Source organism: Hylobates moloch, unplaced genomic scaffold (assembly GCF_009828535.3).
Source record: "Hylobates moloch isolate HMO894 unplaced genomic scaffold, HMol_V3 SCAFFOLD_5, whole genome shotgun sequence".
Classification (NCBI taxonomy): Eukaryota; Metazoa; Chordata; class Mammalia; order Primates; family Hylobatidae; genus Hylobates; species Hylobates moloch.
In genome coordinates this window covers 79458114-79485023 of record NW_026652280.1, presented here as the reverse complement: position 1 = coordinate 79485023, position 26910 = coordinate 79458114, and the positions used below count along the sequence as shown (strand labels likewise).

Below are 26910 nucleotides of genomic sequence, written 5' to 3'. Positions count from 1 at the left end.
ATATGAAAAAGATAAAAAATATCAAAGCATATCACTACAAAAATTCAACAAATCACAAAGGAAGCCAGCAAGATTGGAAGAACAAAGGAACTACAAAACAGTCAGTAAACAAATACCAAAATGGCAATACTAACTCTTCACTTGTCAAACATTACCTTAAATGTAAATAGATTAAATTCTCCAATCAAAAGACAGAGTGGTTGAATGAATGAACAAATAAGACCCAACTCTATGGAACCTCTAAGAGACTCACTTCACCTTTAAAGACACTCTTAGACTAAAAGTGAAGGGATGGAAAAAAGACATTCCATACAAAGGGAGACGAGAGCAGGGGTAGCTATCTTATATGTGTCAAGATAGACTTTAAGTAAAAAAACGTAAAAAGAGACAAATAAAGTAATTATATAATGATAAAGGGGTCAATTCATCAAAAGGACATAACAATTGTAAATATATATGCACCCAACATTGGAGCACCATATAAATGTGTGCATATATAGAATATTAATAGATATGAAGGGAGCAATAAACTGCAATTCAATAATAGTAGGCAACTTCAATATCCCACTTTCAGCAATGGACAGATCATCCAGGCAGAAAATCATTAAGGAAATCCTGGACTTGAACTACACTGTAGACTTAATAGACCTAATATACAAATAAAGAACATTTCTCCTAATAGCAGCAGAATGCACATTCTTCTCAAGTACTCATGGAACATTCTCCATGATACATCATATATTAGGCTCCTCTCAAGTTGTATTAGTCCATTTTTTGCTGTAATAGAATACAACAGACTGTGTAATTTATTGGCTCAAAGTTTTGGAAGCTGGGAAGTGTAAGATTGAGGAGTTGGCATCTGGCAAGGGTCTTACTGTTGCGTCATCCCATGGTGGAAAGGCAAAGAGATGGTGAGAGATAGAGAGGCAAAAGAGGACCAAACTCTTCCTTTTATAATGAACAAATTCCCTCAGTAACAAACCCACTTCAGTGATAAAGGCATTAATCCATTTATGAGAGCAGAGACATCATGGATGAATCACTCTTAAAGGTCTTGCCTCTTAATATTGATAAAACGGCAACTTAATTTCAACATGATTTGGGAGGGGACAAACCTTCAAACCATAGCATTTATCCCATAGCCCCCCAAAACATATGTCCTCACATACAAAATGCAGTCATTCTATCCGTAGAGACCCAAAGTCTTAACTTGTTCCAGCAACAGATCAAAAGTCCAAAGTCAAGAGTATCATCTAAATCAGATATAGGCATGAGATTCAAGGCACAGTTCATCCTGAGATAAGTTTCCTTCCAGCTGTGGGCCTGTGACATCGAATAAGTTTTGTGCTTCCAAAATACAATAGTGTGACAGGCATAGCATTGACATTTTCATTCTAAAAGGGAGAAATAGCAACAAAGAAAAACTCAACTGGGTAAAGAATGTTAAATCTCAAGTCTACAGAATAATCTTGCTTGACTCCATGTTCCACCTCCTGGACACATTGGCATCGAGATAGGAAATGAATCCTATATATAGAAAACCCCATAGACATGATGACATGATCCTGTATGTAGGAAATCCAATAGATTCCACCAAAAAACTATTAGAACTAATAAGCAAATTCAGTAAGATTTCAAGGTAAAAACCAACATATGGCTGGGTGTGGTGGCTCATGTTTATAATCCCAGCACTTTGGGAGGCCAAGGCAGGTGGATCACTTAAGGTCAGGAGTTTGAGACCAGCCTGGCCAACATGATGAAACCTTGTCTCTACTAAAAATACAAAAATTAGCTGGGCATGGTGGCACACATCTGTAATCCCAGCTACTCAGGAGGCTGAGGCATAAGGATCACTTGAACCTGGGAGGTGGAGGTTGCAATGAGCCAAGATCATGCCACTGCATTCCAGCCTGGGATGACAGAACAAGACTCCATCTCAAAGAAAAGAAAAAATCAATATGCAAAAATCAGAAGATTTTCTTTATACTAACAATGAACTATCCAAAAAATAAATTAAGGAAACAAACCCAGTTACAGTAGCATAAAAAATATGTAGAAACAAATTTAACCAAGGAGTTAAAAGATTTATATACTGCAAACTACAAACCATTGATAAAAGGAATTGAAGAAAATACAAATAAATGAAAAGCTATTTCACGTTCATGGATTGGATGAGTTAATATTGTTGAAATATCCATACTACCCAAATCAGTCTATGGATTCAATGCAATCTCTATCAAAATTCAATCTATTTCTCACAGAAATAGAGAAAAAATCTGAAATTTGTATGGAATCACAAAAGACCCCAACTAGCCAAAGCAATCTTGAGCAAAATGAACAAAGCTGAAGTCATCATATTACATAATCTTGAAATATATTACAAAGCTATAATAATCAAAACAACATGGTATTTCCATGAAAACAGACACAGTGACCAATGGAACAGACTGAAGAACTCAGAAATAAACCCACACATTTATGATCAACTGATTTTTGGCAAAGATGCCAAAAGCACACAATGGAGAAAGGACAGCCTCTTCAATAAATGGTGTTGAGACAACTGGGTGTCTACATGCAGAATAATGAAATTGGACCCTTTTCTCACACCAAATGCAAAAATCAACTCAAAATGCATTAAAGACCACTCTGCTTATCCTTTACTTCCTACTTGTACAGAGTCTGAACATTATCCAAAGGTGAGACCTTAGGATGTTTTCAGGTCTTTTCTGAGCATGTGTCTAGCCCAGGGCCTGTCTGTGGCCTTCTAGATTATCAGAAATATGTGGGAGTTTGTTACTCAAAGCATCTCATTCCCTGGCCTTTTCTCCCAAACTTTTCAGTTAGTCTATTATTTGCCCCAACCATTATTCCTTGCCTCAGAAAACAATGACTATTATGTTTTTTCCTTTACATGTTTTTGACAAATGCCACTGCTTACCTGAGCTCTGGGATAGTTCTATTTTAGGCAAGGTAAAGGCAGGTTCTCTGAGCAGTTTCCCTATGGAACCACCAGGCAGATCTAACAAGCAGCTGCAGTTCTTTGAGGATAAGATTTGCTTTGCTCCCTCTGTTACTGGGTACCTATACAGAGAATGAAGGCTGTTTTATTCAAGGGCACTGATGAGCTGGGCAGTGGGAAATGAGACTAGGATAAATTAAAATGTCACAAAAATTTGTTTCCAACATTTCCGTGTGTTTTCTTGATTAAGCATTCCTTGGTTGCTGCAAGTTTTGGTTAGTTTTCAGAGTTGTGAGAATGTTGCTTCTGAAAGTGTTTTCCAGTTTATTAATTGCATGGTGTTCCCCACTGTGCCATTTTCACTGATGTTACCTCTAACCATGTCGTTTTAGATTACTTTCACTGACATAAGTCTTATATCTTAGGAATGAGTTTGTTGGGTTCCCACATGCTCACTGCATTGGAGCTCTCCTCTAATCTTCTCCATGAGCTTTCTATATTCTGCACTTGGCTTTTGTCCCATTCCTAATTTAAACTTCTGTTCCTCAGTGGAATTAAAATGGTGCCCAGAAATCCAACTGAAGCATCGTTAAACTTGAATACCTCACTGCTCCCTTCCAACTTTCTCCCCTTTAGTCTTCTGCAAAAGCCAATCCAGCCCAGCTGAACCAAATCAACCAATCCATTAAAACATGGAAAACTCCAAGTCCAAATCTGTTACTATACTGAGGGGTGGGTGTAGAGATAGAAATGGTAGACAAACATCACTGGCTGAGTTCCCAAGGAGCTCGTTTTTTGCTTGGACTATTATGAAGATTTCTTATTCGGTTGTCTGTCCTCTAATATTCATTATTGATTTCATTGCTCCTTCAGCCTATTCCCCACATCTCAGCCACAGAAATTCTTCATATATCATCGTATCATTTAAGAGGCTCCCTACTGACTTTAGAATAGTCTGCAAACATACAAGAGCCTTTCACAATGTGCCCTCTAGCTTCCTTTCCAGGCTAATTTCTCAAACTCCAGCCATTTCTGATCAGTTTCAGTTCCACCAATAAGTCATATTTTTTGTATGTTTTGTCATATTCATCTTTGTAGCTGTAGATTCTAAGCACTGTGCATGGTACTTTTTTTTTTTTTTTTGGAGCTCAGTGACTGTCAAATAAATGTATAAGTACAACGAAGTTTCTATGTGTTCCTGCAGTTTGCAGACAACTAAACTGGCTGGATTTCATTTCATGCTGTTTGAGGTCTTAGTATATGAGCTCATGGTATTCATAAAATTAGTATTAATAGATAATTTCGAAAAGTGTCTAGTATGTAACATTGTGCAATAAATGTAGCCATGATTGTAGTTTTATTACTACTGTCCTAAAGAGCAAGCTGAAACTCCAAATTTGAATGGTAACTCTGGAATGCAACGACTTAAAATCTAGGCTATGTGAATACACGAAATTCACTTTAGGGACCCTGCAGAACATCTCAAGGTGGTAAACAGAGATCTTATAAAATAACTGACACTGAGGCTCAAGAGGATATCTTATGGCCACCTGAACCATTAGGAAGAGAAGGGAAAACCAACAGTGGTTTCAAACAGGAGCTCAAATTGGGCAGATGCTGAGAACTGCAGGCCTTGGTTTTTCACGGTGCCGCAACTCACAAGGCCAACACCCCCGCTGGTATTTACTTACTTAAATGGATGGAAGATTCTCTCAGGCAATGCCAAGTAAGCCTCCTAGATGCCTGTATCGTGCCGAAATGCGTAGGACAAGAGTGGATCGTCTCAACTATACCATGGTTACTAGTAAAACATCCTGGCAACGAATGGGAGAAGCCAGGACTAGGGAGTCGCCAATGGTAACCAGGCCAGGGCTTCGGGCACTCGCGTCAAGCTCTTAGCACAGGGACAGGAGGGTGTGGTTCTGCAGGCAGCGCCCTCAGCTGGGGGCCTGGCAGCCTCGGGAGCCCGGTGGGGGCTGCTTCCTCGGTGGCGCTCTTCATCCCCCCTCGCGGGATTCTAACGCCCAAGAGCGCGGCTGTGCGAAAGACTCCCGCAGACACCTGAGGCTCAGTGGGGCTCCCGTGGCACCGCGGAGCCTGCAAGCTCCCAAGATGAGGGTGGGGTAGAGGCTGACAACGATGCCGCTCTTTCCTGGCTTTGTGGGCATCATCCTCTGTCCTTGGGCCTGGCACACCCAGGGGGAAGAGGCTGTGCTTGATCTGTCAGCGGATTGATCACGTGGTGGCCCCACTGTTAACCCCAGACACACCCCCGCTTAGAAGCAGCATCATTGTCGGAAGCTCCTTGCCACTTAGAATCCTCTGCAAAATGTGGTGGGTACAGCACTACACTTAACTCCTTTGGTCCTCAGTTTATTCTTTTGTAGAGTGGAGATGATACCTGCTTAGGTACCTCATATGCTCATGCTGCAGAACTTTGAAAACCAAAGACGTTTTACAAACATATTCCACTTCAATTACAAACATATTCCACTGCGATAACCAGCTCTTGAACTCCGCCAAGAGGCCTGCCCATAAACCCTGCAGAATGACTTGTCAGAGGGCTTCCCAAATAGCCAACACATTCTCCTAGCACCCTGGGAACCCCACCTTGAATAGTAACCCCACACATTCCCATGCACAGCTCAGAATGAGCTCCCACAGACAGCACTTGGATCTCAACAGCAGCTTAGCAACTGGCTTGACACTGCTGCTTTAAAAGAAGATGAGGCAGGGCGTGGTGGCTCATGCCTGTAATCCCAGCACTTTGGGAGGCCTAGGAGGGCGGATCACCTGAGGTCAGGAGACCGAGACCATCCTGGCTAACATGCTGAAACCCTATCTCTACCAAAAATACAAAAAAATTAGCTGGGCATGGTGGCATGTGCCTGTAGCCCTAGCTTACTTGGGAGGCTGAGGCAGGAGAATCACTTGAACCTGGGAGGCCGAGGTTGCAGTGAGCCGAGATCGCGCCACTGCACTCCAGCCTGGGTGACAGAGTGAAACTCTATCTCAAAAAAAAAAAAGCACAACCTTTAAAACTTCAGGACATTGCCTTAGGGAAAATAAATGGCAGACTCTCAGCATCAGGCCTGACTTTGGATTGAAAGAAGGCACACAATCCTGAGACTTGCCCACTAAGAAGGAACAAGAGAAATAGAGTGTGCACATTATAGAAAAAGTACATGAGGCCCCCAGAATCTCTGGCTGGGCTCACTGTGAAGGTCTTTCTCTACTGAAGAAAACAGGTAAAGATTAGAAACATTGACTGCTTCTTCATATGTGAAGACTGTAATGCAAAGCTTTGAGGAACACAAAGTATCAAGGAAATAGGACACCACCAAAAGAACAAAGTGAAGCTCTTGTGGTTGACCTTTAAAATTGGATATCTATGAACTGTGTGACAAAGAATTCAAAATAATCATCTTAAAGAACATCAGTGAGCTGCAAGAGAACACAGAGACAATTCAACAAAACCAGGAAAACAACACACACAAAATGATGTTTAGCAGAGAAAAATTGTGAAAACACTGACATACATTTAACCAAGGAAATGCAAAAGCTGTACACTGAAAACTATAAAATGTTGATGAAAGAAATTAAAGTAGACACAAATGAATGGGAAGATATCCCATGTTCATAGATTGGAAGAACTAATATTGTTAAAATGTCTATTCTATCAAAAGCAGTATACTTCACAGAAATAGAAAAAACAATCTTAAAATTTGTATGGACTCACAAAAGACTCTGAATAGCCATAGCAATCTTGAGCAAGAACAAAGCTGGAGGCATCACACTTCCTGATTTCAAACTATATTACAAAGCTATAGTAAAGAAAGCAGAGTGGTACTGACATAAAAACAGATATATAGACTAATGGAACAGAATAGAGAGAACAGAAATAAACCCATGCATAGATGGCCAGCTAATTTTCAGCAAAGGCAGAAAGACTACATAATGGGGAAAGGGTAGTCTCTTCAAAAAATGGTGTTAGTAAAACTGGATATTAACATGGAAAGGATGAATTGGAGCCTTATTTTACACCAAACACAGAAATTAAGTAAAAATGAATAAAGTAATTTATTTTAAAATCTGAAACCCTAAGACTCCTAGAAGAAAACACAGAGAGAAAGCTCCTTGACATTTATCTTGGCAATGATGTCTTTTGGATATGACCTGTAAAGCATAGGCAACAAAGCAAAAATAAACAAGTGGGACTACATCAAACTAAAAAGCTTCCACACAGTAAGAAAAACAATGAAAAAGCAACCTATGGAATGAGAGAAAATATTTGCAAACCATATATCTGATAAGGGATTTAATATCCAAAATATACAAAGGACACATACAACTGAATAAAAAAAATAAAGCAACCAAATTTAAAAATGGGCAATTAAAAAAATAGATTTATGGGGTACAAGTGCAGTTCTGTTGCATGAACATATTGTATGGTGGTGAAGTCTGGACCTAGGCTTTTAGTGTACTCATCACCCAAATAATGTGCACTGTACCCAATAGGTAGTATTTCATTCCTTAACTCCCTCCCACACTCTCACCTTTTGGAGTCTCCAATGTGTATTATTCTACTCTGTATGTCCGTGTGTAACAACTTTTTTGCTCCCACTTATGAGAATGTGTGGTTTTTGACTTTCTGTTTCTGAGTCATTTCATTTACGATAATGGCCGCAGTTTCATTCATGTTGCTGCAAAAGACATGATTTAATTCTTTTCCACAGCAAAGTAGTATTCCACAGTATGTATATACACACCACATTTTAAAAATGCAGTCATTTATTGATGGACACTTAAGTTTATTCCATGACTTTCTAAATAGGCATTTCTTAAAAGAGATCATAGAAATGGCCAAGAAGTATATGAAAATGTGCTCAACATCACTAATAATCAGGGAAATGTAAATCAAAACCATAGTGAGATAGCATCTTACATTTGTTAGGATGGCTATTATTAAAAATCAAAAGATGATAAGTGCTGGTGAGGATGCGGTGAATAGGGAACACTTACACACTGTTGGTAAGAATGTAAATTAGTATAGCTGTTATTGAAAACTATATGGAGGTTCCTAGAAAAGTTAAAAATGAACTGACATATGATCCAACAATCTCACTTCTGGATATATAGGCAAAGGATTTGAAATTTGGCACTTCCATTTTCATTGCAGCATTATTCGTAATAGTCAGATATGGAAACAAGCTAAATGTTACCAGTGGATGAGTAAATAAAGAAATTGTGTGTGTGTGTGTGTGTGTGTGTGTGTGTAATTTGGCCTTAGAAAAGAAAGAAATCCACAGCCGCGCACGGTGGCTCACGCTTGTAATCCCAGCACTTTGGGAGGCCGAGGCGGGCGGATCACGAGGTCAGGAGATCGAGACCACGGTGAAACCCCGTCTCTACTAAAAATACAAAAAATTAGCCGGGCGTGGTGGCGGGCGCCTGTAGTCCCAGCTACTCGGAGAGGCTGAGGCAGGAGAATGGCGTGAACCCGGGAGGCGGAGCTTGCAGTGAGCCGAGATCGCGCCACTGCACTCCAGCCTGGGCGACAGAGCCAGACTCCGTCTCAAAAAAAAAAAAAAAAAAAAGAAAAGAAAGAAATCCTTCTATTTGTGAGAACATGAATGGATCTGGAGGATATTATCTTAAGTGAAATAAGCCAGACACAAAAAGACAAATACCTGTACTGTGTGATCACTAGGTGGAATCTAAACTCATAAATTTTTTCCCATTTTATTTATTTATTTTTCCATCTCAGCAATATTTTTTTAAGTTATATAATTTCATTTTTTATAATTTCAAATTTTATTTTAGATTCAGGGGTACACATGCAGGTTTGAAACATGGGTATAGTGTGTGATGCTGAGGTTTGGGGTATGATTGATTCCATCACCCAGGTAGTGAGCATTGTACCCAATAGTTTTTCAACCCTTGTCCCCTTTCTTCCTCTCCCTTTTGATAGTCTTAGTGTCTATTGTTGCAATCTTTATGTCCATGTGTGCACAATGTTTAACTCCCACTTACAAGTGAGAACACGCAGCATTTGGTTTTCTGTTTCTGTGCTAATTTGCCTAGGATAATGGTCTCCAGCTGCATCCATGTTGCTGCAAAGGACATGATTTCACCCTTTTTTATGCCTGTGTAGTATTCCATGGTATATATATTACATTTTCTTTATGCAATCCACCATTAATGGGCACTTGGATTGATTTCACGTCTTTGCTATTGTGAATAGTGCTGTGATGGAACTTGTGAATGCATATATCTTTTTGGTGGAATGATTTATTTTCTTTTGGATATATACTCAGTAATGGGATTAGTGAGTTAAATGGTAGTTCTGTTTAAAGTTCTTTAAGAAATCTCCAAACTGCTTTGCACAGTGGCTGAACTAATTTACATTCTCACCAACAGTGTAGAAGTGTTCCCTTTTCTCCTCAACCTCACCAGCATCTGCTGTATTTTTCTTTTAAATAATAGCCTAAAATCGCCAAACTCTTAAAAGCAGAGAGTAGTATAGTAGCTGTCAGTGGCTTGTGGGAGGGATAAATGGGAAGATGATGGTTAAAAGTCACAACATTTTAGTTATGCAAAATAACTAAGCTCTGGAGATCTACTCTATAGCATAGTGCCTATGGCGAATAAAACTGTATTGTGTGCTTAAAATTGCTAAGGGGGTAGCGGTGTGTTAAATGTTAATACCCAAAGAAAAAGTAAAAAGCAGTAATAATAAAGGGAGTGGGAAGAAACTTTGGGACGTGATAAATGTGTTTATGGCCTTGATGGTGGTGATAGTTTCATAGGTGTATACCTATCCCCAAACTCACTGAGATCTATGCATTACATATGTATAAATTTTTATGTATTAATCATATAAAGTAGCTTAAAATTAAAAAGTGGTTTTAAAAAACCATTTATATTAAATACAAAGGAATGGTTCCTCATGAGGGGAGATATCTGAGAGTAGAGTGTAGAGATAAAGGAAATAAAAATAGGGTTGAGATTTAACAGATCTAATGAGATAATCCCAGTAAAATGTTTCATAAAATTCATATTGTGAAAAAACTATACAGTATCATTATTTGTAGCTAGGACATTAGGCATAAGGAATGCTATAGTTATTTGGAAACTGGACCTTCTAGAAAACTGAAGGCTGCGCTGTTGTTAAAACATTTCGTGTTAACCTAGTGGGCAGTAGTTTGTGCAGTCTCAACTTTATAAGAATATGGATAATTGAAGTATGCCTTCTCTCTAATGGCAGGTTATGCAAATTTCAAGTGTTCATTGAGGAGAAATTACTCAGAAATAATGTATTTAGAGTACAGTATGTTTAGAACTATTATTGATCTAGAGAAGACTATCTAGGCTATGGGGGTGCTTATACTTCATGCTAATTTTACTCTTAGTAATGAAATAATGATTTCCTTGAGTCAGCATTTAAAATATTACCCTATCAACCTATGCTTCCTCCTTGCATCCATCTTGGTTATTATGCCTACTTTGGAGAATCTGTCACCACTCCTGGAAGTTTTCTTGGGTGAAATAATTCCTTAACTCAAGACAACCAGATCCAAACTGAGAATGCTCAGTATCTCCAAACAGAAAATATAACCAGAGTTACGTATTCTAATTTTTTTTTTTTTTTGAGACGGAGTCTTGCTCTGTCGCCCAGGCTGGAGTGCAGTGGCCCCATCTCGGCTCACTGCAAGCTCCGCCTCCCAGGTTCACACCATTCTCCTGCCTCAACCTCCCAAGTAGCTGGGACTACAGGCGCCCGCCACCACGCCCGGCTAATTTTTTGTATTTTTAGTAGAGATGGGGTTTCACCGTGTTAGCCAGGATGGTCTCAATCTCCTGACCTCGTGATCCACTTGCCTCAGCCTCCCACAGTGTTGGGATTACAGGCGTAAGCCACCACGCCTGGCCATGTATTCTAATTTTTAATTATAGAATGAGGGAAAGAAACTTTGGGACAAACTTCACTGTATGTTTTCTAGAAAGTCACTTGAGCAAAATGACCATTTATTCACCATTAAACCTTTTCATCCTGGCCTGAGGTCATGAACAAAATGATGATTCATTGACTATGAAACTTTTTCATCCTGGACTGAGGTTATGATGATTCTGTTCTTTAATATGTAAGAAAGAATCTCCTTGTGCCAATGAACCTGAGATAAGTTGAGTGTTAGAAGTTGATCATTAATATATCCTGAGTGGTCTTATTCTAAGTCACTGAAGTATCCTAATAAATGACTCTCCAAATTCTTCCCAATTAAATTCATTTACTGAATTAGACCTGATAGGTGATTCGGAGACACAACTTGCAGGGATTTAGAGGAAGGACGCAATCATATGAAAATAAACACTCCTGGCCGGGCGTGGTGGCTCACACCCGTAATCCCAGCACTTTGGGAGGCAGAGGTGGGCGGATCACGAGGTCAGGAGATAGAGACTATCCTGGCTAACACCGTGAAAAGCCGTCTCTACTAAATATACAAAAAATTAGCCGGGCATGGTGGCGGGTGCCTGTAGTCCCAGCTACTCGGGAGGCTGAGGCAGGAGAATGGCGTGAACCCGGGAGGTGGAGCTTGCAGTGAGCCCAGATCGTGCCACTGCACTCCAGCCTGGGTGACAGAGCGAGACTCCGTCTCAAAAAAAAAAAAAATAATAATAAATAAATAAACACTCCTCGATATATTCTCTTCTCTGCTTTTTCAGCTTATTCTTTAATAAGAATATTAATTCCTACTTGGACTCTGAGAGACCCCACGCCTCTTCAGTCATCTATTTCATGTTTCTCTGGGCAGATGAATCAAATCTGAAAAGCTGGTGAGTGAGGACTGTCTGTGTCAGATCACAAAATTTTGGGTGGTCATTTTGGAAGGATGTTAATGGGGTTATTCTCACCATTCAGGATTTTTTTTTACCCCCAGGAAAGGGCACATATGCTTTTGATGTTTTCATTTTAGATTAGAAATGAATGGCCATGCATTATAAACACTAAAAATCTAAAGAGAACATACATGACTAGTTTCAAGTTAAATTAATAAAATTAAACCGTTAAGAGTGTAGTGCTATGCTTGATATTTACTATGTGATGAAAGAATTTAGAATAAATGGAAGGCGATTTATTAATGTCATTATAGTTAACATAAGGTTGCATTTTATCCAGTGTTATTTGTATGGCATAACTGTAAACAGTATACAAAACATAATTTAACATTAAAAAATTTCTTGATAACTCTCTTCTCTCATTTCCCAACATTCTGTTTTCTGTGAGTTTTTCCTTTCCATAAGGCCAACTCTCTTCAGGTCCTGCAGAAGAGGGTCAAGACTTAGGAACCCAGGGACTGGAATTTGCTTGCAGACATCAGTAGATTTTGTTTTGTAGATGTTTTGCTTTTAGCTACAACCATGATTTCGGTTTTTAATTGTTGTGTGCCTTTTCTTATGACTTGGGCTACTTTACCACTTGGCTACTACTTCCTATAATATCACAAACCTGACCCTTTACCCAAGTCTTAATCTCATATTCTTATAACATTTAGGTCATTATACCATTATGTCCCTTGAGTTTTTCAGCTGAGATTCTTTAGTCACTCACCTCCTCCAATGCTGTGTTTCAGGCTTGTCAAGCTCCTCACTCTTACACTTTCCTTTCATTATGAGGATTTCTAAATTATTTCCATGTTCTTGGGCTAGAACTCAGCTATTTCCCCCTTTTCCTTGGTGTTCTGAGGCTTCATCATTATTTACATAGCCAGAATATTTTCTTTCCTTAAAACACATGGATTGCATTTTATTCCAGAGAATATGGAGCTTTGAGAACCAGATCTCATGGTCACTGGTGGCTTTTAAATTAAGTTACCTGAATCTTTCTCTTCAAAACTGATAGTTTTTCCAATCATATGGCCAATGTCCATTTGAGAAGTTTTCCTTTATTTCAGGTTACTTTAATACATAACCCATCACTTACATGTTGAAGGTCCAGGGTAGGGTTTGGAAAATGCAGAGTAACTAGGGGTTTACTCCTTCTATTCCAGCCTAGTCCACAGCTATGACCCGATGTTCTCTTGTATTTCCCTCACTTCCTCATACTATTTGGATTCTTCATTTTCATTCCTTGTCTCCTATCAGATCTAAGATTGATTCACTTTCAGGCAGTTGTGGATGAGTTTGAATGTCAAGGCTGCTGTTTGCCTATTTCCAGGAGATGCTTGGAGAAGAGAAATATATTATTTGTGTATCGCTGGTGTCATCTAAGATCAGCAGTGTCTGATAGTAGGACATGTTCTCTCTCTTCTCCCAACATGTTTTATCTTCCTTCTGCTCCAAGGCTCCCAGGTGCCAGGGACCTAAACTTTATTTGTTGATTATAGGCCACAGACCTAGTAGACTGATCTCCATGCAATTATCCTTCAAATGAAATAGACGTGAGCCAGAAAATGATACATCTCCTACTACATTTTCTCATGGGGATATGGACACACACCCCTTTGATCCTAAAAATTTATCTAGGAGAATTGTTTATCTTCATTTGTACGCAGATAAATTTAGTCCAGACTGCTTCAGCGCATATTGAGTGTTTAGTGGAAACATTAAGTAGAAAAAGCTTCTACTGAAATCTTAATCCCTTAGCATGGGTTCATAACAGACTACTACTTCCTAATTAGTCAGAGAAATGAAATACTTACATTACGTGGTATTGTTGCCATGATGATGTGCTTTTTTTATCCATCTGGTCACTGTATTTGCCAAGATCAACTCCAAGGTGGAGAATACCCACAAATACATTGAAAGCATGATTCCACTTTTCTAAATAAAAAAGAAGAAAATCTATATTCCTTAGAGATCTTCACATTTCTAAAATGTCTAGAAACATATAGATAACATAAAATTGCAATAAATTTAGAAAATAGAAAACTCGTCTGTAATACTAGTACCATCACCTTAATACAATGTGATGATTTTGCCTGTATATAAGGTAATACTATAATAACAAACATTTGTTGAGCACTTGTTAGATGGTTAGGAATTTGTGTTAAATGCTTTATATGCATTATTTCATTGAGTCCACTCAATAATCCTTTGTGGTAGGTAGCATTATTATTCTCACCTTAGAGTAGAAGAAAATGAGACTTGGATAAGTTAAAATAGCAAAATTAGTACTATTGGATGTTGGAGTTGCTTAGCACTTGGTTCCAGCCCCCTTTTCTTCCCTTACTCTACTCTCTCTCGGGTGCCTTCTGTCCTAGTTCTGGCAGACTTACAAGACTGTGATTTCTGTTTTCTCATTTATGTGTTTCTATAACATTGCTACAGTTGAAAATAGTGTATCTCATATTTTTCATTAAAATTATGCCATAAGAAGTTTATATTTATATAGAAGCTTAACAATACTTAATGTTTATAGAATATTTAAGTAGAAATACAATATTTAAGTTTGCTACACATTTTGATTCATCCAAGCTTTTCTATCTTTTGAATGATTAAAATGGATTTCAAAAAAGCTGTTTTATGGTAAATACTGCCAAAATGCTTTCCACATGCATTTCTCTAGCTCACTCTGTTAGTATCAACATTTGAGAAGACTATTTATGGCCTTCTTTTCATTTTCTTCCACTTCAAATTGGAACAAATGATATGAATTTATTGTACTATAAATATGTTGATATTGTTTGGCTGTGCCCCGACCCAAACAGCTACTTGAATTTTATCTCCCAGAATTCCCATGTGTTGTGGGAGGGACCCAGTGGAAGGTAATTGAATCATGGGGCCGGCCTTTACGGTGCTATTCTTGTGACAGTGATTAAGTCTCACGAGATCTAATGGGCTTATCAGGGGTTTCTGCTTTTGCTTCTTCCTCATTCTTTCTTGCCACTGCCATGTAAGAAGTGCTTTTTGCCCTCTGCCATGATTGTGAGATCTTCCCCAGCCACATGGAACTGTAAGTCCAATTAAACCTATTTTTCTTCCCAGTTTTGGGTATGTCTTTATTAGCAGCGTGAAAATGGACTAATAGATATGTTATAGTCATAGCATATGTATATTATATTCATAGTATAGAATATACTATATGTATAAAATTCTAATAATTTCTAATAAAATCATAGCCTCTTTATTTTCATGAGTCTACCTAATGATGCAATGTCTATTATACTGAACTCTACATGAGCAAATGGTTTTAGAGTAAAGTACTATTGCAGGAATCTTTTTATCCATGATGGACTGAAAGATTTCTGCCTAATAGGTAATGTAATCACATTATATATTATATTCTATGCTATGAATATAGTATAATATATATTATAGTATAATATAATAGTATTATATATTATACTATTATATATTATACTATTATATATTATATTAAACTATAATAGTATAATATATAATTGTATATAATATAATCTATTCATATTGTATCTAGTCATATTGTATAATCACTAATTATAATACATCCATTTAGTATAATCATATCAATAGATTATACTAAATGGATGTATTATAATCTATTAATATTAATTATAATATAGCCATATGAATACATTATACTAAATGAATGTATAATTAATGATTATACAATATGAATAGATTGAATACGAATAGATTATACTAAATGAATTTATTATAATGAGTAGTTCTTATAAGACTCTTTCATTTGAACACGATTGAGGATTAGGGTGAACAGAAATTGCCCTTCTGACTATTGGTAATAAAGATCTGACAGACAGTGAAATAGAAATGATCGTATTTGGTCTCTCTTCAATCTTAAATGATATTCTAGAAATTGGAATGCCTTTCAAAAGAGCTTCAGGCATACTTTACTTAGGGCAGAGGACAGACATCTTCCTAAATGCTAATGACATTATTTAATTGTCACAAAGTAGGAGTGGCCACCAGAGACAATTGATTGTGTTAAATAATAATTTCCACTAAAAATATTTGATATCAATTATTTTAAAGCAAGAAAATTAATTTGGATAAATATTTTGTAATTTTATTGTTTTTATCTAATAATGTCATATATTTTCTAAGTTTCAATTTCTTTGGTTATTTTTATTAATCTTATAAATATTTTTTCTAATGAGATGAGATGACTATGAGGTTATAATCCTTGAATCCAGATTTTTTGCCAAGAGTATTATTAAGTAATTCTTTAAGGCTGGTTTGGGTGACATACTTTTCACCAAAATATTCCAGTTAATGTATTTAAAAACATGATTGATGGCATAAAATATGGGAAACCTGATTTATGTGCTGGAATGGATTAAGAAAAGTCCCAGTTATAATAATACTATGTCAGAATGAATGAGAGCTCATCTATTGAAAATCTTACTTTTCAAATTCTATTAGAGAACATAAATCTGCTTATTTACTACCTGCTTGCTTAATTCTAACAACCCTAATGTCATTACAAATATCTTCATGTTCTAATCATTCCAGAATAATATACACCTGAAAATGGTCTGATACTCAATTCTTATCATGGGTCCATGATTTATTTATGAAATAGTTTGAAATATGTAATCTCATGAACATCACATCTCTCGAGGTTTTATCTCTTGATCAAAACAGGGCATTAGGAAGCAACATTGTTAGTCCACAATTTCTTGACTCTACAGTTTCCCTAGTATTTCCTTAGAAGTTTTTTTTTTTTTTTTTTTTAATAAGAAATAGCTTTTTGGAAGCTACTCTAGCCTTTGCTATAGGAATGTTCACACATAAAATTAGTGCCTCTTTTGTGCCAAGTCCTGTCTAAGATGCTAGGGATGTAGCAGTATCTGAAGCAGACAAAATTATAGCCTTCGAGGAGTTTATTTTCACTGGTCTACCTCATGACACAATGTCTATTATACTGAACTATACACAAATAAATGGTTGTAAAGTACGATTACAGGAATCATTTTATCCATAATGAACTGAAACATTTCTGCCTAATAGATAATTTATTCACATGGTGATTGAATTTCATTTTCACTTTGCCTATCAGGAAACAGTGCAAAAACTGTGTCAGTATTGGTAATTCTTAGTATTCTAAAACCTATATATCTACATTATTATTTTCCTCTTGATTTCACAAGGATCATATTCCAAATTGCATATATTGGAATAGTCTAATACATTGGATTGGATCATACAATACTGACAATTTTGTAGATTAAAAGTGGTCTGATATCAGCAATTTCAAATGGTTCAACCTAATACAAGGGGTCTTCAAAAAGTTTATGGGAAATGCATACTATGGCAAAACTATGCACGGATTTCAAAAAATTTTGCACCAAAATAAACTCACACTAAGTTGTTATAACATGTCTTAACAGGATTTAGTTTGAGGCACTTAGAAGGATAAGAAATCAGTTTGAAAAGAGCCCCTACCAGAGAAACATGAATTCTGCTAAAATTGAAGAAAGAACAAACATAAAATTGATGTCAAAGCCTGGGTGGAAGACTAATGAATCCATAAGCTATTGATGCTTTACAAAAAGTTTATGAGGGGCCAGGTGTGGTGGCTCACACCTGTAATCCCAGCACTTTGGGAGGCCGAGGTGGGCGGATCACTCGAGCCCAGGAATTTGAAACCAGCCTGGGCAATATGATGAAATGGCACCTCTACAAAAAAAATTTGCTAGGCCTGGTGGTGTGCACCTATAAGTCCCAGCTACTAAGAAGGCTGATGTGGGAGGATCAACTGAGGCCAGGAGGTCCAGGCTGCAGTGAGCCATGATCACGCCACTGTGCTTCAGACTGGGCATCAGAGCAAGACCCTGTCTCAAAAGTAAAACAAAACAAACAAAACACAAGAAAACCAAAAAGTTTATGAAGAGAATGCTCCAGAGAAATAGGCAGTTTACAAATGGAAAAATTTTTTTAAAGGTTTTAAAAGCATCACTTTTATATTTAAATTAAATCAAATTTTAAAATTTCAATAGATTTAGGGATACAAGTGGTTTTTGTTTATATGAGTGAATTATATAGGGGTGATGTTTGGGCTTTTAGCGTACCTATCACTTGAATAGTGTACATTGTATCCAATAGGTAATTTTTCATCCCTCACTCCCCTTCCACCCTCCCCCTTCTGAGTCTCCACTGTCCATTATACCCCTCTATATGGCCTTGAGTACCCATAACTTAGCCACATTTATAAGTGGGAACATGTATATTTGGCTTTCTGTTCTCTTTTATTGCTGGTGTATATATATTCCATGGTGTATATATATATATCTCCCATATTTTCTTTATCCACTCATCAGTTGATGGGCACTTAGGTACATTCCATATCTGTATTAGTCAGGGTTCTCTAGAGGCACAGAACTAATAGGATTTTATATATATATATATGACAGTTTATTAAGTAGTATTAACTCGCATGGTCACAAGGTCCCACAATAGTCTGTCTGCAAGCTGAGGAGCAAGGAAGCCAGTTCGAGTCCCAAAGATGAAGAACTTGGAGTCTGATGTTCGAGGGCAGGAAGCATCCAGCACGGGAGAAAGATGTAGGCTGGGAGTAAGCCAGTCTCTAGCCTTTTCACGTTTTTCTGCCTGCTTTATATCCAAGCTGTGCTGGCAGCTGATTAGATGGTGCCCAGCCCACTGTCTCAAATGTTAATCTCCTTTGGCAACACCCTCACAGACACACTGAGGCACGATACTTTGCATCCTTCAATCCAAAAGAAGTTGACATTCCGTATTAACCATCACAGTATCTTTGCAATTGTGAATTGTGCTATGATAAACATATGAGTACAGGTATCTTTTTGATATGACTTCTATTCCTTTGGATAGATACCCAGTAGTGGGATTGTTGGATTGAATGGTAGACTGACTTGTAGTTCTTTGAGAAATCTCCATACTGTTTTCCATAGAGGTTGTTCTAATTTACTTCCCATCAATAGTGCATAATTTAACTGCATCCTCACCAACATCTATGGGTTTTAACTGCATCCTCACCATTTAACTGTATCCTCGCCAACATCTATGGGTTTTTGACTTTTCAATAATGGTCATTGTTACTGGGGTAAATTTGGTGAAAAATGACATTGGTTTCTTGATAGGAATTTCATTGAATCTGTAGACTTCTTTGAACAGTATGGTCATTTTCACAATATTGGTTCTTTGAATCCACGAGCATGGGATGTTTTTCCATTTGTGTCATCTGTGATTTCTTTTTACCAGTGTTTTGTAATTCTCCTTGTAGAGATCCTTCACCTCCTTGGTTAAGTATATTTTTAGGTGTTTTTTTTCTGTAGTTATTGTAAATGGGATTGAGTTCCTGATTTGATTCTCAGCTTGGTTGTTATTAGCATATAGCAGTGCTACTGATTTGTGTATGTTGATTTTGTAACCTAAGACTTTACTGAATTCATTTATCAAATCTGGGAGTCTTTTGGAGGAGGCTTTAGGGTTTTTAAGGCATAAGGTCATATTACTACCAAAGATAAATAATTTGACTTCCTCTTTTTCAATTTGGATGTGGCTTATTTTTTAATTTTTGTTTTGCCTGATTGCTCTGGCCAGGACTTTGAGTACCACGTTGAATAGGAGTAGTGAAAGTGGGCATCCTTGTCTTACTCCAGTTATGAAGGGGAATGCTTTTAATTTTTTCCCATTCAGTATGATGTTGGCTGTGGGTTTGTCACATATAGCTTTTATTATTATTATTAATTTTTTTGAGGCAAGGTTTCTCTCCCTTCACCCAGGCTGGAGTGCAGTGGCATGCTCTCAGCTCACTGCAGCCTCTGCCTCCTGGGTTCAAGCAATTCTCCCGCCTCAGCCTCCCAAGTAGCTGGGAACTCAACTCCCGAGTAGCTGGGAGTACAGGTGCGCACCACCAAACCTGGCTAATTTTTTATTTTTAGTAAAGATAAAAAATTAGCCAGGTTTGGTGGAGGGGGTTTCACCATGTTGGCCAGGCTGGTCTCTAACTCTTGACCTCAAGTGATCTGCCTGCCTTGGCCTCCCAAAGTGCTGGGATTACAGGCTTGAGCCACTGCGCCCAACCTCTTTTATTATTTTGAGGTATGTTTCTTCTATGCCTAGTTTGTTGAGGGTTTTTATCATGAAGTGATGCTGAATTTTATCAAATGCTTTTTCTGTACCCTTTGAGTCTATCATATAGTTTTTGCTTTAAATTCTTTTTATGTGGTGAATTACATTTATTGACTTGCATATGTTAAACTATCATTGTGTCCCGGGGATGAAATCCACCTGATCTTGGTGAATTGATTTTTTGATGTGCTGTTGGATTCAGTTTGCTAGTATTTTGTTGAGGATTTTTACATTTAATTTTATCAGGGATTTAGGTCTGTAGTTTTCCTTTTTTTGTTGTGTCCTTTCCTGGCTTTGGTATCAGGGTGCTACTGGCTTTGTAGAATGAGTAAGAGAGAATTCCCTTCCTCTTGGTTTTTTGGGATATTTTAAGTATGTCAGTTATTTGAAGGTCTGGTAGAATTTGGCTGTGAATCTGTCTTGCCCTGGGCTCTTTTTTCGTTCTTGTTGGGAGATTTTTTAAATTACTGATTCAATCTCAGTACTTATTATTGGTTTGTTCAGGATTTCTATTTCTTCTTGATTCAAGCTTGGGGATTGCATGTTTCCCAGAAATTGTCAATTTCCTCTAGATTTTCTAGTTTTTGTGCATAGAAATGTTCATAGCAGTCTTGGATGATCTTCTGTATTTCCGTCTAATCACTTGTAATGTCTCTATTTTCATTTCTGATTGAGCTTATTTGAATCCTTTCTATTCTTTACTTGGTTAATCTAGAAATTTGTCTGTCAATTTTGTTTATCTTTTCAAAGAATCAGCTTTTCATTTCATTGATCCTTTGTATTTTTTTTTTTTAGTTTCAATTTCATTATTCTGCTCTGATCTTAGTGATTTCTTTTCTTCTAGCTTGGGTTTTGGTTTGCTCTTATTTTTCTAGTTCCTTCAGGCATGTTTCTAGGCTCTCAATTTGTGATCTTTCTGTCTTTTTGATGTAGACATTTAGGACTACAAACTTCCATCTTTTTTTTTTTTTGAGATGGAGTCTAGCTCTGTTACCCAGGTTGGAGTGCAGTGGTGCGATCTCGGCTCACTGCAACCTCCGCCTCCCCGATTTAAGCGATTCTTCTGCCTCAGCCTCCTGAGTAGCTGGGACTACAGATGCCTGCCACCATGCCCAGCTAACTTTTGTATTTTTAGTAGAGATGGGGTTTCACCATGTTGGCCAGGCTGGTCTTGAACTCCTGACCTCAAATGATTCACCTGCCTTGGCCTCCCAAAATGCTAGGATTACAGGTGTGAGCCACTGTGCCTGGCCCAAACTTCCCTCTTAGCACTACTTTTGTGATATCCCAGAGATTTTGATAACTTGTGCCATTGTTATCAATAATTTCAAAAAAATTTTAAATTTCCATTTTTATTTCATCATTGATCCAAAGCTCATTCAGGTGCAGGTTGTTTAATTTCCATGTATTTGTATGATTTTGAGAGTCATCTTGGAATTGATTTCTAGTTTTATTTTGCTGTGGTCTGAGAAGATATGTAATATAATTTCAATCTTTTAAAAATTATTGAAGCTTTTTTGTGGCCTATCATGTGATGTATCTTGGAAAATATTCCATGTGCTGATGAGAAGAATGTATGTTATGCAATTTTTTTTTTTTTGGTAGAATGTTCTGTAAATGTCTGTTAGGTCCAGTGTTTCTTTGTTGACTTTCTGCCTTGATGATCTGCTTAGTGCTGTCAGTGGACTGTTGAAGTCCCCCACTATTATTATATTGGTGTCTTCTCTTTTCTTAGATCTAGTAGTTTTATGAATCTGGTAACTCTGATATTAGATGCATATATATTTAGTATTGTTATATCGTTGGGTCTGTAAGACTCTTTACTAGTCTCTTGAAGGCAGTAGATATTTGGATTGTGTTTTCAAAATCCATTCCACCACTGATATCTTTCAAGTGGGGCATTTATATCATTTACATTCAAAGTTGATATTGATATGTAAGGTACTGTTCCAGTCATCATGTTGATTGTTACCTAGTTGCTTTGTATTTTCCACTGTGCTACTGTTTTACAATCTCTGTGAGTTTTATACTTTTAAGTGTTTTTATACTGGTGCATATAGATCTTTCGTTTTGATGTTTAGAACTCTTTTGAGTATTTTTTGCAGGACTGGTCTAATGGTGGCAAATTCCCTAAGTGTTTGCTTATCTGGGAAGGACTTCATTTATGAATCAGTTTTGCAAGATACAAAGTTCTTGACTGACAGTTATTTTGTTTAAGAAGACTGAAGCTAGGACCCCAATCCCTTCTGGATTTTCAGGTTTCTACTGAAAAATCTGCTGTTAGTCTGATAGATTTTTCTTTTTAAGTTATTTGATGCTTTTGTCTCACTATTCTTAGAATCCTTTCTTCATGTTGCCTTTAGGTAGCTTGATTACTATATGCCTTCCTAATGTCCTTTCTGCAATGCATCTTCCAGAAGTTCTTGAGATTCTTGAATCTGGATGTCTAAGTCTCTGGCAAGACTAGGGAAGTTTTCCTTAATTATTCTCTCAAAAATAGGTTTCCAAACTTTTTGCTTTTTCTTCTTCTTTCTCAGGAATATCTATGAGTAATATCTATGATTCTTTTTTTTTCTTTCTTTCTTTTAAGACAGCGTCTCACCCTGTCACCCAGACTGGAGTGCAGTGGCATGATCTTGGCTTACTGCAACCTCCACTTCCTGGGTTTCAGCAATTCTTGTGCCTCAGCCTCCCAAGTAGCTGGGTTTATAGGCACATGCCACCATGCCTTGCTAATTTTTGTATATTTTGTAGAGACTAGGTTTTGCCATGTTGCCCAAGCTGGCCTCAAAGTCCTGAGCTCAGGCAATCAGCATGTCTTGGTCTCCCAAAGTGCTGGGATTACAGATGTGCGCCACTGAGCCTGGCCAGGAATATCTATGATTCTTAGGTTTTGACCTTTTGCATAATCCCATATTTTTTGGAAACTTTGTTTATTTCTTTATTTTTGTATGATTGAATTAATTCAAAAGCCATATCTTCAAGCTCTGAAATGCTTTTTTTCTGCTTGGTACAGTTTATTGTTAATACTTTCCACTGCACTTTGTAATTCCCTAAATGAGTCTTTCATTTGTAGATGTTCTCTGTTTTTTTTTTTAAAGTATTTACCTCTTTAGAAAATTTTTCATTCATATCCTGAATTTATTTTTGATTTCTTTTTGTTAGATTTAAAATTTTTCTTGGATCTCATTGAGCAACTTTACAATCAATATTTTGAATTCTTTATCTGGTATTTCAAATATTTCATTTTGGTTTGGATCCACTGCTGAAGAGTTAATGTGATCCTTTCAGGGTGTTGCAAGGTTCTGCTTTTTCATATTGCCAGAATTATTTTTCTGGCTTCTTCTCATCTGGAGAGACTATTTCTTTTCATTATTTTTGAATTTATTTTTTGATTGGACTAAGTTTTCTTTTTATACCTTGAGGATGTGGCAATAATGTATAGTTTATGATGACCTAGCTTCAGCTCTGGGTGGTGCTTTCAGTGGCAAAGACACTGTATTAGTTCCTTGGTTATAGAGAATCTTTATATTATAGCTTTCTCAGATGTTGCTCATAGTAGTGATGTACTGGGTGTATGAGCAGGCTTATTGTCTCCTTTGGGGTCAGAATGGCAGAGTTCTCAGGAAACTTATCTTGTTTCCCAGTGGTGTGCATTCCATTTTTTTTTTTAAACTGGGTTGAGCAGTTTAGCCTTCAGGCCAGTAGGAGGCACCTCTGGGTAAGAATTGGCTGTGGCTGAAGCAGGTGGGTATATTCAATACCCCATTGGTGAGCAAAAGCCCTATCCCTGATGAGGCGGCTGGAGGAGCTCCTGGTGAAATTCACTGATGCCTTTGCAGTGTGGGGACGGAAAGAGCCACTTCATTTCCACTACCAGGCCAGGAGGAAAGTGATCAAACTCCCTGTCACACCCTTGTCCTAGTGCTCTGGACATTCAGATCAGACAGGGACCTCGTCCATCTGCAGAAATGCTGATGTTTCTTGTATAGAGGGAGTGGGACTCCACTCCTCAAGCAATCCTGAACCCAGAGGGCACACCTCGTATGGTGATGCTATCATCTCAGAATGTTCCATAAAAGCCGTCTACAGGTGCACCCTTGCCAAGCTCCCGTGGGAGAAGCTCTGGTGGTGTCTTCAGTGGTGGGTGAAAGAGATGAAAAGTCCCTTTATGCAAAATGGTGAGAGGTATGAAAAGTCCCTTTATAAGCACCAGGGCTATTCAACTGCTAGGGCAGAACCAGTCTTCCCCTATTAAGCCCAACACTGCACCCATGCCTTTTTTGAAGGAGGTGCAGGTGCTTCCTGCCCGCAGTGGGAAGCTCTGGGACAAGAAAAGCCCACATTCTAGTTTCTTTTGTTCCCCAGAGTGCTCCCTTGATGTGGTACACTCTTCCTTCCCCCAGGAGTGGCAATCTTGGACAGCAAGACTACTGGGAATCCTGATGCTCCTCTGGCTCTAGCCATCATCTTGTGGGTCTGCCGCAATACAGGCTGATGCTGGAAAATGTCAGCAAGTGATCTGGTGATGTGAAGACACAAGGGTTGAAAGTCCCGTAGCAGAACAATGTCCCATAATGATTGCACATCCAGTATGGCACTTGCTTCTATAGCTCAGGTCTAGGGGGAAACGAAGGAACCTGCACAAGCTGGTAGCCCAGTGTAATGCCCTTGAGAAGTCCCCAAATCACAGGCCAATCCAATACTTGGGCTTACAAGTCCAAATAAGCGCTCCTTGAGTTTGGATACCAGCAGGCTGCCACAAGGGCTGCAGAGGCTGAAAGCATTCCATTCACTTTCCACAGAATATTCTGTCTCTTGGGGTTTAAGCTCCACCAGCTTCTTGTTTCTTTCTTTTTTTGTGTATCATAGATTTTTCCAGTGAACTCTCCAAAAAGCTCCAGCACTCTCCCCTTAATACTCCATTTGCACTGTGATCATCCAAGTGTAATTTTGGTTTTTCCTTCTGAGAATTTGTCACTGATAATCTCTAGTCAGCCATCTGGAGAAGCTCTCTGATGCTTCAGGCTATGGACTGGTCTGTGAGATATGCAGTAGCCTGGACTCCACTCTTAGCTCCAGAGGTGATGTTGAGTGGAGCTGGACCAGGCTGACCCATCCTATGGTTTTCCAGTGGCAGGTGCAAGTACCAGCTCTAATGATGGTGGCATGGGAGTGGCTTACACTCTGTAAGATTTCCTTGGTTATAAATAGCCTTGGCATCGTGGCTTTCTCCATTGCTAGATGTAGTAGTAATGTGTTGGGCATGTGAATGGGCTCAAGGCCTCCTGAGTAGCTGTGGTGGTGCAGTCAATAGTGTTAGCTGAGATCATGCAAAAGCCTTCTTCTTCTTGAGTGCTGTTATTGTGCCATCAGATATTGTAATGGGCTAGGCCAGTTGACCTCTGGCCAGGATGTGGTGCATGCAGTAGAGAGCCAGCTGCAGTGGCAGCTGTGGAATTTATGCTTGGTCTATATTACCCAGGGTAAATACTCAGATATCCTAGGCAATAGGTAAGCCCATGGAACTCTCAAAACTTCCTGTCCATGTTCTGCTACCAAAGCAAGTGGAAGGGCAAAGCCGGGTGAGGGTTGGATCAGGCAAGTCAGTGCTCTAGCTCCCCAAGTGTGGGTACAAATGGTGGCCCTGATGGGGGTCAGAGGGCAGCTCCCTGGCTACTGGGACAATGTTGCAGGGAAGGGTATAACCACTTTTGCTGCACAAAAGTGTCTGTATGAGGAAAAGGGGTAGCAGGTGGCAGTAAGACCCACCCAGCTCCCATGCCTTTGGCACAGTAGGTCTCACATACACAAATTTCTGCTGGCAGAAAGCTGAAACAGCCAGCTGAGTTCCAGACAGTTCATGCTCAGAATGCAAAACTTCCCAACCAAGACAGAAACAGAAGGATGTGGCTTTCAGGCCACATCCTTCCCAATATGACCTGCAAAACAGAGGGGCCCAGTTTTGGACCTGTAGCAAGAGCATGCTTTCTTCTTGCCTCTTGGTTCTGGCCTTGAGATTATTGAGATTACATCTCATACTTGAGATGAGATCACACATCTCAGTTTGGAGTTTCTCTCAACCTATGACCACTGCCTGAGTTAGCTGGCAGGTTTCTGAAAGATTCCCTGTGAGTTAGGATCAGGAATGCCTTCTTTCTGTCCCCACTGACATCTGGGAGTTCATGCAAAGCACATCCTGATGCCATTCCTTCTCATATACTCCCCACTACTCACCAAATTAGCTCCAGCTCCTGGTAGGGTTAAGTCACTCCCTCATGGCCTGGATTGCCCAGCTCCCAAGAGGGAATTTGTATCATGGAGGCAGTCTCTCTCCCTTTCATGCTCTCAAGACTCATAGTTTTCCAACGGACTCATAGTGCAAGTTGCTGTCTGCCACTCCTTTCAGGGTTTTCAAAGTTCCTTTCAGTTTTTCTGTTGAGTTCCTGTGCTCCTTCTCGGATAAAAGTCCATAGCATGAATCTACACACTATTTTGTTCTTATCAACTGGGTGCAGTGTGCTAACAAAGACTCCAATCTATCATTTTGAAAAACAAACAAAAAATAGATAACTTGTTTTAAGAAGTGATGAGACAATGTTGAAGATGCAACGTGCAGTCGCAGACCATCTACATCAATTAACAAGAAAAAAAAGTTCGTCTTGTTCATGCCCTAATTGAAGAGGACCCATGATTAACAGTTGGAACAATAGCCAGCACCACAGATATCTCAGTTGGTTCTGCTTACACAATTCTGGCTGAAAAATTAAAGTTGAGCAAACTTTCCGCTTGATAGGTCCCCAAGCTGTTGTGCCTAGATCAGCTGCAGACAAGAGAAGAGCTTTCAATAAAAATTTTAAGCAAGAAGAATCAAGATCCTGAAGCATTTCTTGGAA

At 38.5% G+C, this 26910-nt stretch overlaps 1 protein-coding gene across 1 annotated transcript in view; it reads right to left on the bottom strand.

Annotated features, from left to right (window-relative positions):
* Window positions 1-7553: 7553 nt before the first annotated feature.
* Window positions 7554-26910, bottom strand: part of LOC131383608 (membrane-spanning 4-domains subfamily A member 8-like) — a 58808-nt gene continuing 39451 nt past the window's right edge. Inside the window, exons 6-7 of the mRNA XM_058439773.1 lie at window positions 13660-13780; window positions 7554-7662 (exon numbers count right to left, since the gene is read on the bottom strand). Of these exons, the coding sequence (XP_058295756.1) occupies window positions 13661-13780 (120 nt within the window). The 3' untranslated portion in view covers window positions 7554-7662; window position 13660. The remainder of the gene's footprint in view (window positions 7663-13659; window positions 13781-26910) is intronic.